This window comes from Seriola dumerili, unplaced genomic scaffold (assembly GCF_002260705.1).
Source record: "Seriola dumerili isolate Sdu_G_001 unplaced genomic scaffold, Sdu_1.0 BDQW01000435.1, whole genome shotgun sequence".
In the NCBI taxonomy this organism is placed as follows: Eukaryota; Metazoa; Chordata; class Actinopteri; order Carangiformes; family Carangidae; genus Seriola; species Seriola dumerili.
In genome coordinates, this window is record NW_019174690.1 from 376554 (window position 1) to 390463 (window position 13910).

At 45.9% G+C, this 13910-nt stretch overlaps 1 protein-coding gene across 1 annotated transcript; it reads left to right on the forward strand.

Annotated features, from left to right (window-relative positions):
- Nucleotides 1-7939: 7939 nt before the first annotated feature.
- On the forward strand, nt 7940-13722 carry LOC111234073 (retinol dehydrogenase 13-like). The gene is made up of 7 exons (XM_022761986.1): nt 7940-8532; nt 11127-11261; nt 11911-12102; nt 12185-12346; nt 12428-12547; nt 12754-12958; nt 13103-13722. Exons 1-7 carry the CDS (start codon nt 8379-8381, stop codon nt 13206-13208), a joined length of 1074 nt encoding a protein of 357 aa, XP_022617707.1. The 5' UTR covers nt 7940-8378; the 3' UTR covers nt 13209-13722.
- The last annotated feature ends 188 nt before the right edge of the window (nt 13723-13910 follow it).

Here is a 13910-nt window from a genome sequence, read left to right on the forward strand (position 1 = left end):
GATCAGATCTGAAATACAGAACACACCAGTCTGGTCTTTAGGTTCTGGTCTGGTCTTTAAGTTCTGGTCTGGTCTTTAAGTTCTGGTCTGGTCTTTAGGTTCTGGTCTGGTCTTTAAGTTCTGGTCTGGTTTTGTGGCTGAAGAGGCCAAAACAAACTTCCCCTTCAAACTGAAATATTTAAATCCATTAGTGATCATGTGACCAGCTGCTGGTAAGTGACTCAGACTCTGATCAGTCAGACTTGTTGATGTGACGCTTCGATCAGCTCAGGTTCATTTCCACATTTTTGTTCAAACTCACTTGACTCTTCACGTGTTCTGAGCTCTGACTGAAACACTGGGAGACCAGAAGGATTACAGTCGTTCACTCAGCTGAACACACCTGTCAAATAAAGTGTCGGTGTTGGGGCTCTGTCTCACACCCGGGGGGCAAAGAGCAACACGAACGTGTCTTTGACAGTCGTCATTTTCCCGTCCAGTGTCTACGTTGTTTAAATACCTGCTTTTTAAAAAGGAATGGGAGATCGCACTCTGATTGGTTTATTGCACGTCATGCCTGAAACACTCCCATGATCAATTAAGAGATTAAGTTTCTTCTACCATTGAAATAACAAAGGTGACATGAACACACCCTAAATACACTGTCTCCTCCTGTGTGTGTGTGTGTGTGTGTGTGTGTGTGTGTTGTCTTACTCCTGGTGCGACAGGTGGCGCTGTGGTGCTCCGGGTTGCTGAGCAGGTGAGCAGCCATCTGATCAGCAGTCTGAGGCCTGAAGTCACAGTGAGAGCACTGCAGCAGGAAAACACTGATGGAGCAGACAGAGACGTCGTTATCACATATATATATATTATTTATTCACCCCAGTCTCTGTGGTCATCATCACACCCAGATCAACTTTGGGATTTTACTTTGTAGAAATGCCTGTTTGTTAATATGTTCCACATGTATTTTAATTTTTATTGCTGAGTATTCTATAAAAACCATATCATATATATATATATATGTATTTTATATATACTGGGTATATGTTATAAACTCCTCCTCAGGTCATTGAATTCAGAGAAGCATCAGAGAGTCAGTCAGTGTCCTCAGTGGTTTCTCTCGCCGGATTATTTTAATAATATGATTTTTTTATCTAAAATAAATAGATCTTGCTAAAATAGATCTCCGTCTGAGCAGCAGGTTACCCGCAGAATCACTTCCTCTTTAGTGATTTTTCCTAGAAAATAAAAGCGCAAGAGAGTCTGTTTTTTGTTGTTTTTTTGTTTTTTTTTGCAGCAATGCTTTATTAGCTTTTATTCTGAAAAGTTCTGACATGAAGTTCTTAAGGTTCTGTTGCATGGTGGAACTATGTGTGACATGAAGAAAATAACAGAGTTCAGTGAATCACAACTTCCTGTCAGGACTTTCAGAATAAAAATCAGAGCGGAAACAAAATACAGATGATGAGCATCACTGTTAAACAGAGAGGTGCCTGTAACATGTTCACCTCCTCTAACTGTTATCACTGAGCGACACCTGCAGGTCAGACTCAGTCACTGCAGCACAGACGAGCCTCAGAGAACATGTGACGCTGTGATGAAGAAGAGGAAGAAGAAGAGGAGAAAGAAGAAGAAGAGAAGAAAAGAGGAAGAAGAAAACAAAGAAGAAGAAGAAGAAGAGACTCCACTCACATGAATGAATTCTCTAACTCTGTATGAGCCTGTGTGTCTCAGCTGGTCACCTGGTCTCAGGTGTCTGTTCAGTGTTTGATTCAGCAGCAGCAGAAACAACAAGTTTCAAACCTGATCAGATCAATAAGTGATCAATGAGTCTCACCATGGAGGAGGAAGTCTGTGTAGAGGAAGAACTTTGTCTTTGGAGCGCGGCACGTGGTGACTGAAATTCACAACAAGAAAAACAACAATTAATCACAGTGATCAATCAGCAGACTCCTACTGTGAGTACTGCAGTATTGTGAGTATTATAGTACTATGAGTACTGCAGTATTGTGAGTATTATAGTACTGTGAGTATTACTGCAGTACTGTGAGTACTGCAGAACTATGAGTATTATAGTACTGTGAGTATATCAGTACTGTAAGTATTAGAGTACTGTGAATATTACAGTACTGTGAGTATATCAGTACTGTGAGTATTAGAGTACTGTGAGTATTGCAGTATTGTGAGTATTACAGTACTGTGTGTATTATAGTACTGTGAGTATTATAGGAATGTGAGTATATCAGTACTGTGAGTATTATAGTTCTGTGAGTATATCAGTATTGTGAGTATTATAGTACTGCAGTACTGTGAGTACTGTTCTTACTGGATCATGTGAGCAGCGTAGGCTCTGGAGCAGCAGCTGCTGTAGGGACACAGCAGACAGTGGACGTGGGTCGGGTAGTGGGCGGAGAAGTCGGAGGCGTCGGTTCCACACTCCAAACACACGAAGCGGTCTCCGTCGTACGGTGAAGTCCTGCAGGAGACGAGCGGGAACACGTATGAACGTGTGACAGAGTCTCCTGTGTCTGATTGGACGTCTCAGACGGGTGCAGCTCTGCTTATCTTACAACATGTAGTCAGACCGCAGCAGACCAATCACCGAGAGAAGAGGGGAACACCTGGACTCACCTGCTGACGTGGACTCGGCGGCTGACCGGTCTCTTGGTGGGGGACCGGGGGGATTTGGAGAGTGCGGGGTTTCTCTGGATCGGACACTTCTGTATCTCTGTCTTGATGATGATTGGCTGGACGAGAGAGGAAGGGGTCTGGAGAAGCCGCCCCCCTGCTGATGTCATCGGAGACCTGAGTTTCCCATAGGTCCTGATGGTCACCTGGAGACACGGGGATCAGGACTAAGGACTGAACGCTGACAGACAATTAAAATCACAGTACCAGACTGGGGGTCAGGAGCTGACCTTTGACCCCGGCGGCAGTCCTTCCAGCTGAGCAGGTCGACGGAAGCTGCGGTGGTTTTCCAGTTTGTGCTGCATCTTGTCTTTGAGGAAGACGAACTGAAGACGACACCTGTTACAGTGGAAGGCCTGGTTGATCTGAGACACAGAGGACGACGTCCATCACACACAGGAACACACAGGTGTGGGTGTGGTTACCTGTTGAGTGGGTGTGGTTACCTTGTGTGTAGGTGTGGTTACCTGGTGATTGGGGGGGGGTATCTTGTGTGTGGTTACCTGGTGATTGGGGGTGGTTATCTTGTGTGTGGGTGTGGTTACCTGGTGATTGGGTGTGGTTACCTGGTGAGTGGGTCTGGTGATCTTGTGTGTGGATGAGGTTACCTGGTGAGTGGATGTGGTTACCTGGTGTCTCAGCAGGTGCTGCTGGTAGTTGGTGGGGTTTCTGGTCACCTTCAGACAGAAGACACACAGCAGGAAGCGAGAGTCTCTGTGGAAGCTGGCAAAGTGCTGCAGGATGTCTGAGTAGAAGGACGAGCGATACGAACACACCTGCAAATCACACCTGAGTTAACACTGAGGACTGAGGACAAACATGAGGGAGGTCACAGGTCAGAGGTCAGAGGTCAGACTTACCTGGCAGATGTAGGGCATCTCTCCTGGTTTGTGGTTAGACTTCATGTGGTTCAAGAAGGCCGGCTCGTTCTCAAACGCCCATTCACATATACGACACATACCTGAGACAGAGGGACACAGGTAAGTCCCACATCAGGTCCAGTGTTTCCCCTCAACTCAAATCCAACAGGTACCAAGTCCAGACCCAAATCAAGTCAAGACAGGTAAGTCCCATGTCAGGTCTAAATTAGGACAGGTAAATTCACAGTTGTTTGTTTTTCAGGTGTGTGACCAGGTGTGGTTCTTACTGGAGGAGAGGGTGGAACCATGCACCTGCTCCTGGTGGGTCTGCAGCTGAGCCGGAGACGAGAACTGTCTGTAACAGAACCTGCAGCACTTCCTCTCATCACCACCTCCTCCTCCAATCAGCTCTGAGTGCTGGAGCATATGCTGCATCAACCTGCACACACACAAACACAGGTTAACACAGACACCACTGCACCTGCCCCCAGACCGTCCAGGTTTGCTCAGGTGCGTTGAGATACTTAGGTGTGTTCAGATGTTCAGGGGTGTCACCTCAGGTTGTTCTCGGCCAGGTGTGAGCAGATCTGGCAGTTAAAGGTGGTGGTTTTGATTCCCAGTGGGTGTGGCTTCCTCAGACTCAGGTCGCCTTCAAACGTCCCATAGTAGAACTCCTCCACACTCATCACCACCCTGGGGGGGTCGGCAAGTGGCCCTGCGGTCACGCTGGGCGTTGTGACAACAGAGGGGGCGGGAACAGGAGCTGCGGGACCGGGTGACACAGAGAAACGGTTAATGTGGTCGCACTGCATGGACTCAGCTGAGTGTGACGGTGGGGACCAGGTAAACTCAGCACTTCCTGTAGCTCCTTCACAATAAAGTTCTTCCAGCAGCTCCTAACCACAGTCCATGGAATGAGTATTGATCCAGTATTATGATAGATTCAGTATTGATCCAGTATTGATAGTTGACCTACTCAAGCTGCTGCTGAACGTCGTGACTCTGGTGACTCCATTAGCCGAGCCGGAGGGAAGGGCGGGAGAACCTGCCAGCTTCAGGGAGTTGGCCCCACACACCTGGGTCATCTGGAGGTTAACTGAAAAAAAAAAAGATCAATCAATGAATCAGTACATCAATTGATGAATGCTATCAATTCTGATCAGACCCTTGTCCCAGTGTGTCTGGTGTACTGACCGGGTCCCGGCGTGCTGGTGCGGATGGTCAGCGTGGCCGGTAGCTGCATTGCGGTGAAGGCGGAGCCAGGCTGGGCGGGGCCTCCCGAGGGGTCTGGGCCTGGTCTAGTCTGGATAGCCTGGCCCTGAGGGAGCACGGGGGACACACCCACACTGGGCCGTACCAACTGCCCCAACGATGAGGCTGCGGGGACAGGAAACATCAATGATCAGCTGGGATCAATAATCAGATCAGATTTTCTTACTGATTATTATCCGATGGAGTGGGCGTGTCTTACACTGGATCAGGGTCAACGGCTGGACCGTCTGACCCGGCTGCAGGTTAAGGAGCAGGGGGGTACCGCGGTTCATCACCGTCTGCATCGGGAAACCCTGTACAGGAAACATGTGACATCACAGTGACATCACAGACAGTGAAGAGAGACTCGCCGTGTCGTGTTGTCCACTACTGATGGTACTAACTGAGGGTGTGTTTGTTTTCTTTACCTGGGTGGTCAGGAGGAAGGGTTGGGTGTTTCCTGTCCCATGGGCTGCTGGGAGGAGAAACGTCCCACCTGCCGTCTGTGTCAGGATGAGGGGCTGGGCATGAGTCATCAGTGAGGCTGAGACAACAGGTGTGGAGTGGGTGGCGTGGAGGCGTGGGACAGAGGAGGGGGTGGAGGTGATGGAGGGAGGAGGAGGAGGAGGAGGAAGCATCACTGAGGTGGTGATGATGTGAATAGGTGAAGCTGAGGAAGAAGAACACAGACATTAATGATCCTGAGCTGAAGAGGCGTAGAGACTCTGTACCTGAATATCATGGTCCAGGACACCTGACACACACACACACACACACACACGCACACACACGCACACGCACGCGCACACACACGCACACACACGCACACACACACACCTGTTGGGGCAGGTGTGATGGATGGAGGAGTCCTGGGGGGCGGAGTCTCAAAAGCTGGAAGAGGTGATGGTGAATCTTCCACTGGAGAGAGACAGATATTATTTTAGAGGATGTTGTGTGTGTGTGTGTGTGTGTGTGCGCGCGCATGCGTGTGTGTCACCTGGCTCGCTGTAGTTGTCAAAGTCCATCTCGTCTTCCTCCACGCTGTCGTCCACCTGTTGCCATGGCTCCAGCTCCTCCTCCTCACACTCCATAAACAGCTCTGTATCCATGTTGCTATGGAAACAATAGACACAGGTCCAGGGTTACTGCTGGTTCAGCCGGGATGATTTGGAATAGAATATTTAATTATCATAACGCCACTATAATTAGTAGTTTCATTATCATTAAAATTTTTAATTGATGCAACCTAATGGATAGACTATAGATAGATTATTAAACAAATAACAAGTGATTCATTCATGTAAATTTCCACCGAAATCTTGACTTGTAAAGTGGCAGCAGCAACACACATGCCTTATACCTGCCGTTACTGTCCACAGCTTTTTAAAGGAAACTAAATTAGCCCTCTTTCATTCAACATCACGGATTATTTATCTGTATTTATCTCCATTTACAGCTGAGACCAGGAAGGAGACCAGGACCAGCCTCAAACTTAAACATCAGAGTCCGACAGACTGATTCACTCCCAGTCATCAGCTGTTATAACACATGAATGTTGATGTGGAGATTCTCTTTGTTGTGATGATGCAGTCTGAACCATGATTAACACCTTAACACATCTCCTGTCACTGTGTGAACGTCACCATGTGTTTTAAACTGTTACACTTTTAATATTTTAACGTCTTTGTAATATTGTAATAAACAAACAAACAGCACGTTTCTGAATCGCCATGAAAAACAAACACAAACGTAATTAGAATTAAATATCTGGATGAACTCTGACGTCTTCGTTTCTCCTCAGTTGTTTTGTTAACCTCGCTGTTGTGTATAAAGTTGGATAACAGCAGTAAACAGGTGTAACAGACTCAGACAGGTGTGTAGTTCCGGGCTGCAGCCGCAGGGGGTGCTCCTCCTCGGGCTTTCTGTTTCTTTAAACCCGGGTCAAGCGTTTCTGTCCCGGCGCGAGGAGACTTCCAGTCCGAGCGGGTCAAGAAAACTCACAGACACCAGTTAAACCAGAAGCAGCTGGACCCGGGTCACAGCACACACGGACCCGGACTAAGCCCAGCTCAACCCACCGCCGCTCACACGGAGCACCGCGGTACGTTTGTTTTACTGCCAGTCTGCACCGCCCCTCCGCCAGCAGCTAGCTTCAACCACCGAGCGCTTCCTGAGCCTTCCTGCCAGGCACTCGGGACGCGTCTGCGTGTTAACCCGGACCGGACCGGGCCGGACCGGGGCTAGCTTACCTGCTGCTGGAGCGGCGGAGCGGGACAGCGAAGCACGGACGGGTTCTCACTGTTCTTCTCCAGGCGCGCTCCGGTTCGACGGGAGGCGGGGGCGGGACTTCCGCCTGCTTTCCGTGTCAGAGCCGCGGATTGGCCCACATCGGCTGTACGTCACTTCCCCTTTCTACAGCGCTGCCTCTCATTGGTCGGTGTAAATTTTTCTGGAGGAACTGAAGTGCGGTTTGCTGCGGGTTTTCAGGCTGGAGGCGGTGAAACGTCCCGTAGCGGCCGGTGTGACTCCGGTGAACCGGACTGACGGCGACAGCGACCGCAGACAAACTAACAAACACAACAACAAGTCAACACGGAGACCGAGATGCACCAAAACAACGCACCAGTCTGACGGCAGGACGCCATTTTGTTTTTGTTGTTTTGTGGCGAGGCGGGGCTACAGAATCTGACGTCACAGGCGGAGGCTGGAACAAAAAAACAAAACAAAGAAAAACGCGTTAAAGTGAAGAAAAAAACAGAGTGAAACCAGAACTTTATTAATTCACGTTTCTACTATTAGATTTTAATATGTTGCAGCAAAAACCAGAGATTCAGACTGCAGACTGAAAATATTCACCTCAGAGAAACTAAAACCAGAGAATTCAGAATTTTACTCAAAAAAAAAAAAAAAGATTTAAAATGAATAATCAATTATTGATATGGTTGTCCATTAATTTGAATCAATCAGCTGGTCAATTAATCGACTAACCTTGCAGCTAATAGGAAAATAATAAAAACAGTAACAAAGTTCTGTAACTGAATAGAATTTTTATGTACTTTTACTTCTAGTTTGATAACCCTCTTATACTCCTTAATTTTTATTCATTTAATTAATTATTTTCATTTTAAAAGAAATTTTTTTTTTTGGGGGGGGGTATTGTAGACTACTCTTTTTTTCCATTTGTACTGCATATTATATTATTTATATTAATAATATATTTTACATCTAAAACTAACTACATGTTAAAAGGCGTTTAATTATTAGTGTCAGATTTAGTTTTAGCTGAAACCTAAACCTTGTTAGTTTTTATAATGACTGGGTCAGTACCAGACCTTTCATCCGACCTTATTACAGAAGTTATAACCTCAGAAAAAAATATATACAATAGATTTGTCACCAATCTAAAACACAGTCTTTCTTGTGTCCTGGAGAACATGTTGGAGATACCTGGTTTTCAGTGGACAGTGATCCTTCCTGTTTCTGACTGATCCCAGAGCAGCTCTGTGGTGGATAATCTGCTCTAATCTGTTAATCTACCTCCGCCTCCTCCGTCTCTGCTCGGCTCCGTCTCTCCTCAGTCTGTTCGGACCTGCAGGGATGAGAGCAGCGGGTCCAGGAGGATTCCTGATGCTGCCGTGGCCCGGGGGCAGCGGCAGTGAGTCGGACCCAGAGATGGAGCCGGGGCCTGGGGAGGAGGGCCGGGGGGGCCTGCTGCTGAGATGTGGAGCTCTGCTGGGACTCACTCTGATCTGTAAGATCTCACCTCTACTTCATGTTCATTAACTTCCGGTCTGTGGAGAGTTTTATTTTTATACTTTAACCTCCTGCAGTGTCTGTTCATGTTCAGATTAATGTCAAACATTATTGATTTATTCTCTTTTGTCTAACTGCTCATCTACAATCCACCTCTGTTTTACTTTTAGATTAAAACAGTTCTAATAATAATTAATAACTTTATTTATAGAGCAGTGAACACCAAACAGATTTACAAAGGGCTTCAAACTGTAAAATTGCAAATTAATCGGATTACAAAAATAATTAAAAGTATAATACAGAATATAATGATGAGCATCATTTATCATCATTTCTTTTCTTTAAATTCACTGAACAATCAATCGACTATTGAAGAAAACTGTTTGTTCATCACTGAAAACTTTACAACAAATAATCAAAACTGAACCAGTTCAGGTCTTTAAACCAGGTTCTGACAGAGTCTCTGCACGAGAACAGAGGACTCGTCAAACCTGACAAATCTGATTTATCAATTGATGTAAAACCAACTGATATGAGTAAACCCAGGACCTCATGGATCCCTGGTTCTGATTGTGTTGGTGCTCCATGATGAAGTCAAGCCTGAAACATTCCTCTAACGTTCTCCTCACACTGAGACGGAGAGAAAAGAAGCTGCTGTTGCGACGGTCTGAGTGCAGATAAAACTAGTGAAACTCAAAGTTCCCACACTGCTTATGACACTGAAGTCACATGTGCGCACACACACACGCACACACACACATATAGTTCAACAGTAATCATTATGAGACATGAGCCAAATCTGCAAACTCTGTGTGAAGCATGAAAACATGAAACAGAGTTAAAGCTGCTGCAGCTGATTATCAGAGGATTGTTATTAACGCCACATTCCTGCTTCCTGCTGACTCGGCTCTTTAATGAATGAGTGACGTCGCCGCCTCTTTGATTCTTATTGGTCGGTTGGACCTGGTTGATTCTTCACATTCTGCCGGTCTATAGTTTTACATCAGCCCCATGTTTCCTGTTTTTATTGAAGTTTCAGCAGCTCAGTGAAAAATCTTCAACAGGTCAAAGTGGTAAAAAAAATAATAATCTTAATTCGGCTGTAGATGTGACAGAAAACAGAAAACATCATCAGGATGAAGAAACTGGTGAACTGATGATGACAAACAGTGTCACTACACCCTGTGATTATCACCATGACAACACTGTACTGCAGGAAGTAGGACTGTGTCCTGCTGACAGAGTGGAGGGAGACAGACAGACTGGTCGGTCAGGACCAGCACAGTCTCCAGACCTGAACCATATGGAGCTGGATGAACTGGACCAAAGGTGGAAGTGACACGAGTGTGAACTTCTGAACGTGTCTGATTTCTGTCGTAGAGAGGACAGAGTTCAGCTGCTGCAGGAGTCAGACATAGAAGGTGTGTTTCCAACGCAGGACCTTTCCCCAGGAACCAGGAACCTTTTGAGGAACTATCCGCTTCTTGACCGCAGGAACCAGGGTCTAAATTTAGTTCCAGGGTAATTGATCTACCCCTCAAAAAGTCCCTGGTCAGGGGGTAGTACTTTCCAAAGGTTCATGCAATAAAGCACAATCAACAGCAGCACAAGCTGAATCTCCTCTATGTTAACAGGCTGACTGTAGTGTCACACAACCGATGATGCCGGTCTGTCCGTCACTTTTATGGCGTCATCATTGTTGTAGCCTTTGTCTTCTTCTTACCGCCACCTACTGGACTGGAGGTGTAATGCATTTACATCCATTGCTTTTCCATACGTCATCGTCCTGATTAACATAATCTTCCTGGGACTTTTGGCTGTGGTGGAAACACAGACAACAATGGGCCACAGGAACCTTTTAGTTCCTGAAGAAAAGTACCTAGAACTTTTAGTTCCTGGTACTTTTTGTTGAAACGCAGCTTGAGATTCAGTTTAGTTCAACAACAAGATTCAATCATTCTACAAAACACTGAGACACTGAATTATGTAAATTTAAATAACAGCTGGAAAAACTGGGCTGTTCTAAAATCTTTGACTGGGAGGTGAAACAGGTTTATAAAATCTATGTTTGTTCGGTGTCAGAAACTCAGATGGTAATTAAAAGAATAATGTTCTGCATGTTGTGAAATAGACACATCAAACTCCACCTCCACCACTAGTCTGAAACAAGTTATGTAATCACTGGTACCTGTTGGTTCTGATTTGAACCAATGGGATGGGTGGTGAACCAGAGAAGAACCCGTTTGGGTCAGATCCAGATCGTTTACTATGAATTTGAGGTTTTTCCTCTGAAGTCTGGTGTTTGTTGTTTGACACTGGTCCTTGTGGAAGTCTGTTCTCTACTGATCATGTGTTCTAGTTAAAGATTAGTTTAAACTGACTCCCACGTCAAACATCTGAGGGTTTAATAAAAGTTAATTTGACTGGACGTGAGTCTTTGAGATAATTAACAGCATCATCAACGTAGACGTGAACATCCCCAACAGAACCAGACTCACTACATACAATATGTCCTGCTGTTGTTGCTATGGTAACACCTGTGTTGTGTGTGTGTGTGTGTGTGTGTGTGTGTGTGTGTGTGTGTGTACACAGGTGTGGCGGTGTTGAGGAAGTGGATTGCAGGTGGAGTTTGTCGTTGTTCGGTTCGTCTGGACGGAAAGACGGTTCTGATCACTGGAGCGAACACCGGCATTGGCAAAGAGACGAGCAGAGATCTGGCACGCAGAGGTCAGAGAATGTGTGTGTGTGTGTGTGTGTGTGTGTGTGTGTGTGTGTGTGTGTGTGTGTGTGTGTGTGTGTGTGTGTGTGTGTGTGTGTGCAGGATTACTCAAACAGTCCTGAACCCTCTCCAAACTCGGTGGAGGGATGGGGGAGGGGCCAGAGCAGAACCTATTACATTTAGGGGCAGATCCAGATCATTAACTCAGAATTAGTTTTTCTCTTTGCAATCTGGCGTGTGTTGTTTGACCTTTGAACCTGAGTGGAGGTCTGCACCCTCTGAGTGCTTCTAGTTATTAGTTGATGTTTTTCTTTTCACCTCCATGTTTAAGTTTTCACCTTTCAACAGTTTCATTTGACACATTCAACACAGTTGATTGTTTTTACAGTGTCACAGACTGGATTCTGTTTCTAATGCTTTGTTAATGTGACTCATTCAACACACACACACACACACACACACACATACACAGAGGTCAGAGGTCACTGTAACGCTCACAGAGGCTGAAACCATCTGAGCTGATTACAGGGATTACTACTGACTGTGTGTGTCGAATCAAACGCACCCATCGCACCCCTGGAACAATCTGCTAGGTGACCTGGTGTGTTTGATTTGTCGTTCTGTGTGGTGACCAGGTGTGTTTCTTTTGTTGACCAGGGGCCCGGGTGGTGATGGCGTGCAGGGATCTGACCCGGGCAGAGCGGGCGGCGGAGGAGATCCGACGGACAACAGGAAACGGTAACGTGGTGATCAGACACCTGGACCTCGCTTCGGTTTACTCCGTCAGACAGTTCGCTAAAGACTTCCTGGACAGTGAAGACAGACTGGACATTCTCATCAACAATGCAGGTGAGTCCACCTGTCCGTCTCTACACCTGTCTGTATGTTCACCTGGCTGTTTACCTGTCTTTGTGTCTCCACCTGTCTGTAGGCGTGATGATGTGTCCAAAATGGTTGACAGAAGACGGCTTTGAGACTCAACTTGCTGTCAATCATCTGGGTCACTTCCTGCTGACCAATCTGCTGCTGCCAAAGCTGAAAAGCTCCGCCCCCAGCCGAGTGGTCAATGTGTCGTCCATCGCCCACCGGGGGGGTACGACCTCTGACCTCTGATGTTTGTTTATAATATCTGTAATAATGTTTTTACAGTTGTTATTTGTCGTTGTTTCTTCAGGTCGTATTGACCTCGACGACCTGTTCTTCAGCAGGAGGACGTACAGTTCTCTGGAGAGCTACCGACAGAGCAAACTGGCCAACGTCCTGTTCTCCAGAGAACTCGCCCGACGACTCAGAGGTCCCCGCAAACACTAAACACCAGAAACATTGCTCATCACAATCAGATAGAATAACTTAAAATTTGACTATTTTTGCACTAAAGGAATTAATTCACAGTAATTCACAGTAATTCAGCAGGTTCTCCCATTATAACTGTTCAAACATTGAACTTTTACATACATTGCAGTGAGTTGACACTGACCTCAGATCATCCTTGTCCTTCAGGTTCTGGAGTGTCGTCGTTCTGTCTCCATCCGGGTGTGATCCGGACCGAGCTGGGTCGTCATGTTCAGGGCTGGTTCCCCCTGCTGGGGGCGCTGCTGAGCCTCCCCTCCCTGCTGCTCATGAAAACACCCACTCAGGGCTCCCAGACCACGGTTTACTGCGCCGTGACGCCGGGTCTGGAGGAACGGTCTGGACGATACTTCAGGTAGGCATTAGGGGGAGGAGACTGGAAATACAAAAGCACACCTGCAGGGATGTTTGTGTATTTGTTTGTGTAAATAACTCACTCATTCATCAATGTGATGTCCTCATAAGTCACAGAGACGGGTTTATTTGTGTTTGTCTTCAGTGACTGTGCAGAGAAGGAAGTAGCGCCAGAGGGACAGGATGATGTGATGGCGAGGAAGCTGTGGGAGGAGAGCTCCCGATTGGTTGGATTAAAGGACACATGCTGACCTCTGACCTCTGACCCCGATGTCTGCGCGCAGTAGAAAAAGAGGAAGGGAAGGATCTTCAGATGATAGCACCCCCATCAGATCGGACAGAAGAAGAGACGACAACAAGCATCAGTAAAATGTTCACTGTGATTGACAACGACGAGAGCCAATCAGAGGCAGCCTGCAACAGAGTTCAGGATCTGAGCAATACCACTAATATTAATATTAATAATCAATACAGCTTTATTTCTTTGCATTAGTAAATCATTATTAGTGAGTGTGTCAGAGTTGTGTGTTATTGTTTGAAGAATTTGTTTTTTCTGTCAATTTATTTTCCATAAAAACATGGAACTAAAACTTTATTAAACAGCTGTGAAGGTAAATTTATTGTTATTTAAAGAAAATAGAAATTCATAGTGATGTTATTGAAAATAGAGTCATCGAGTGACTGGACTGAGAACATGGTGTCTGACTGGAGAGTGTTTTACTGTGACCTTTGACCTGTGTGCAGGTCGGAATGAATGTTCTTTTATTTTGAAGATACAGCTTTCTCAAAATAAAATTCAAACACCAACGTGTTTCCTTCCTGTTTTATCATTTCCTTTTATCTTTCTCTTGATTTTAGATTTAGAAAAACGAAATAAGTTGATCTTGTGATGAGATTGTTAAATAATGTGAGTTAAATAAAAGTGATTGACTCAAACCAGAGTTAGATTAATT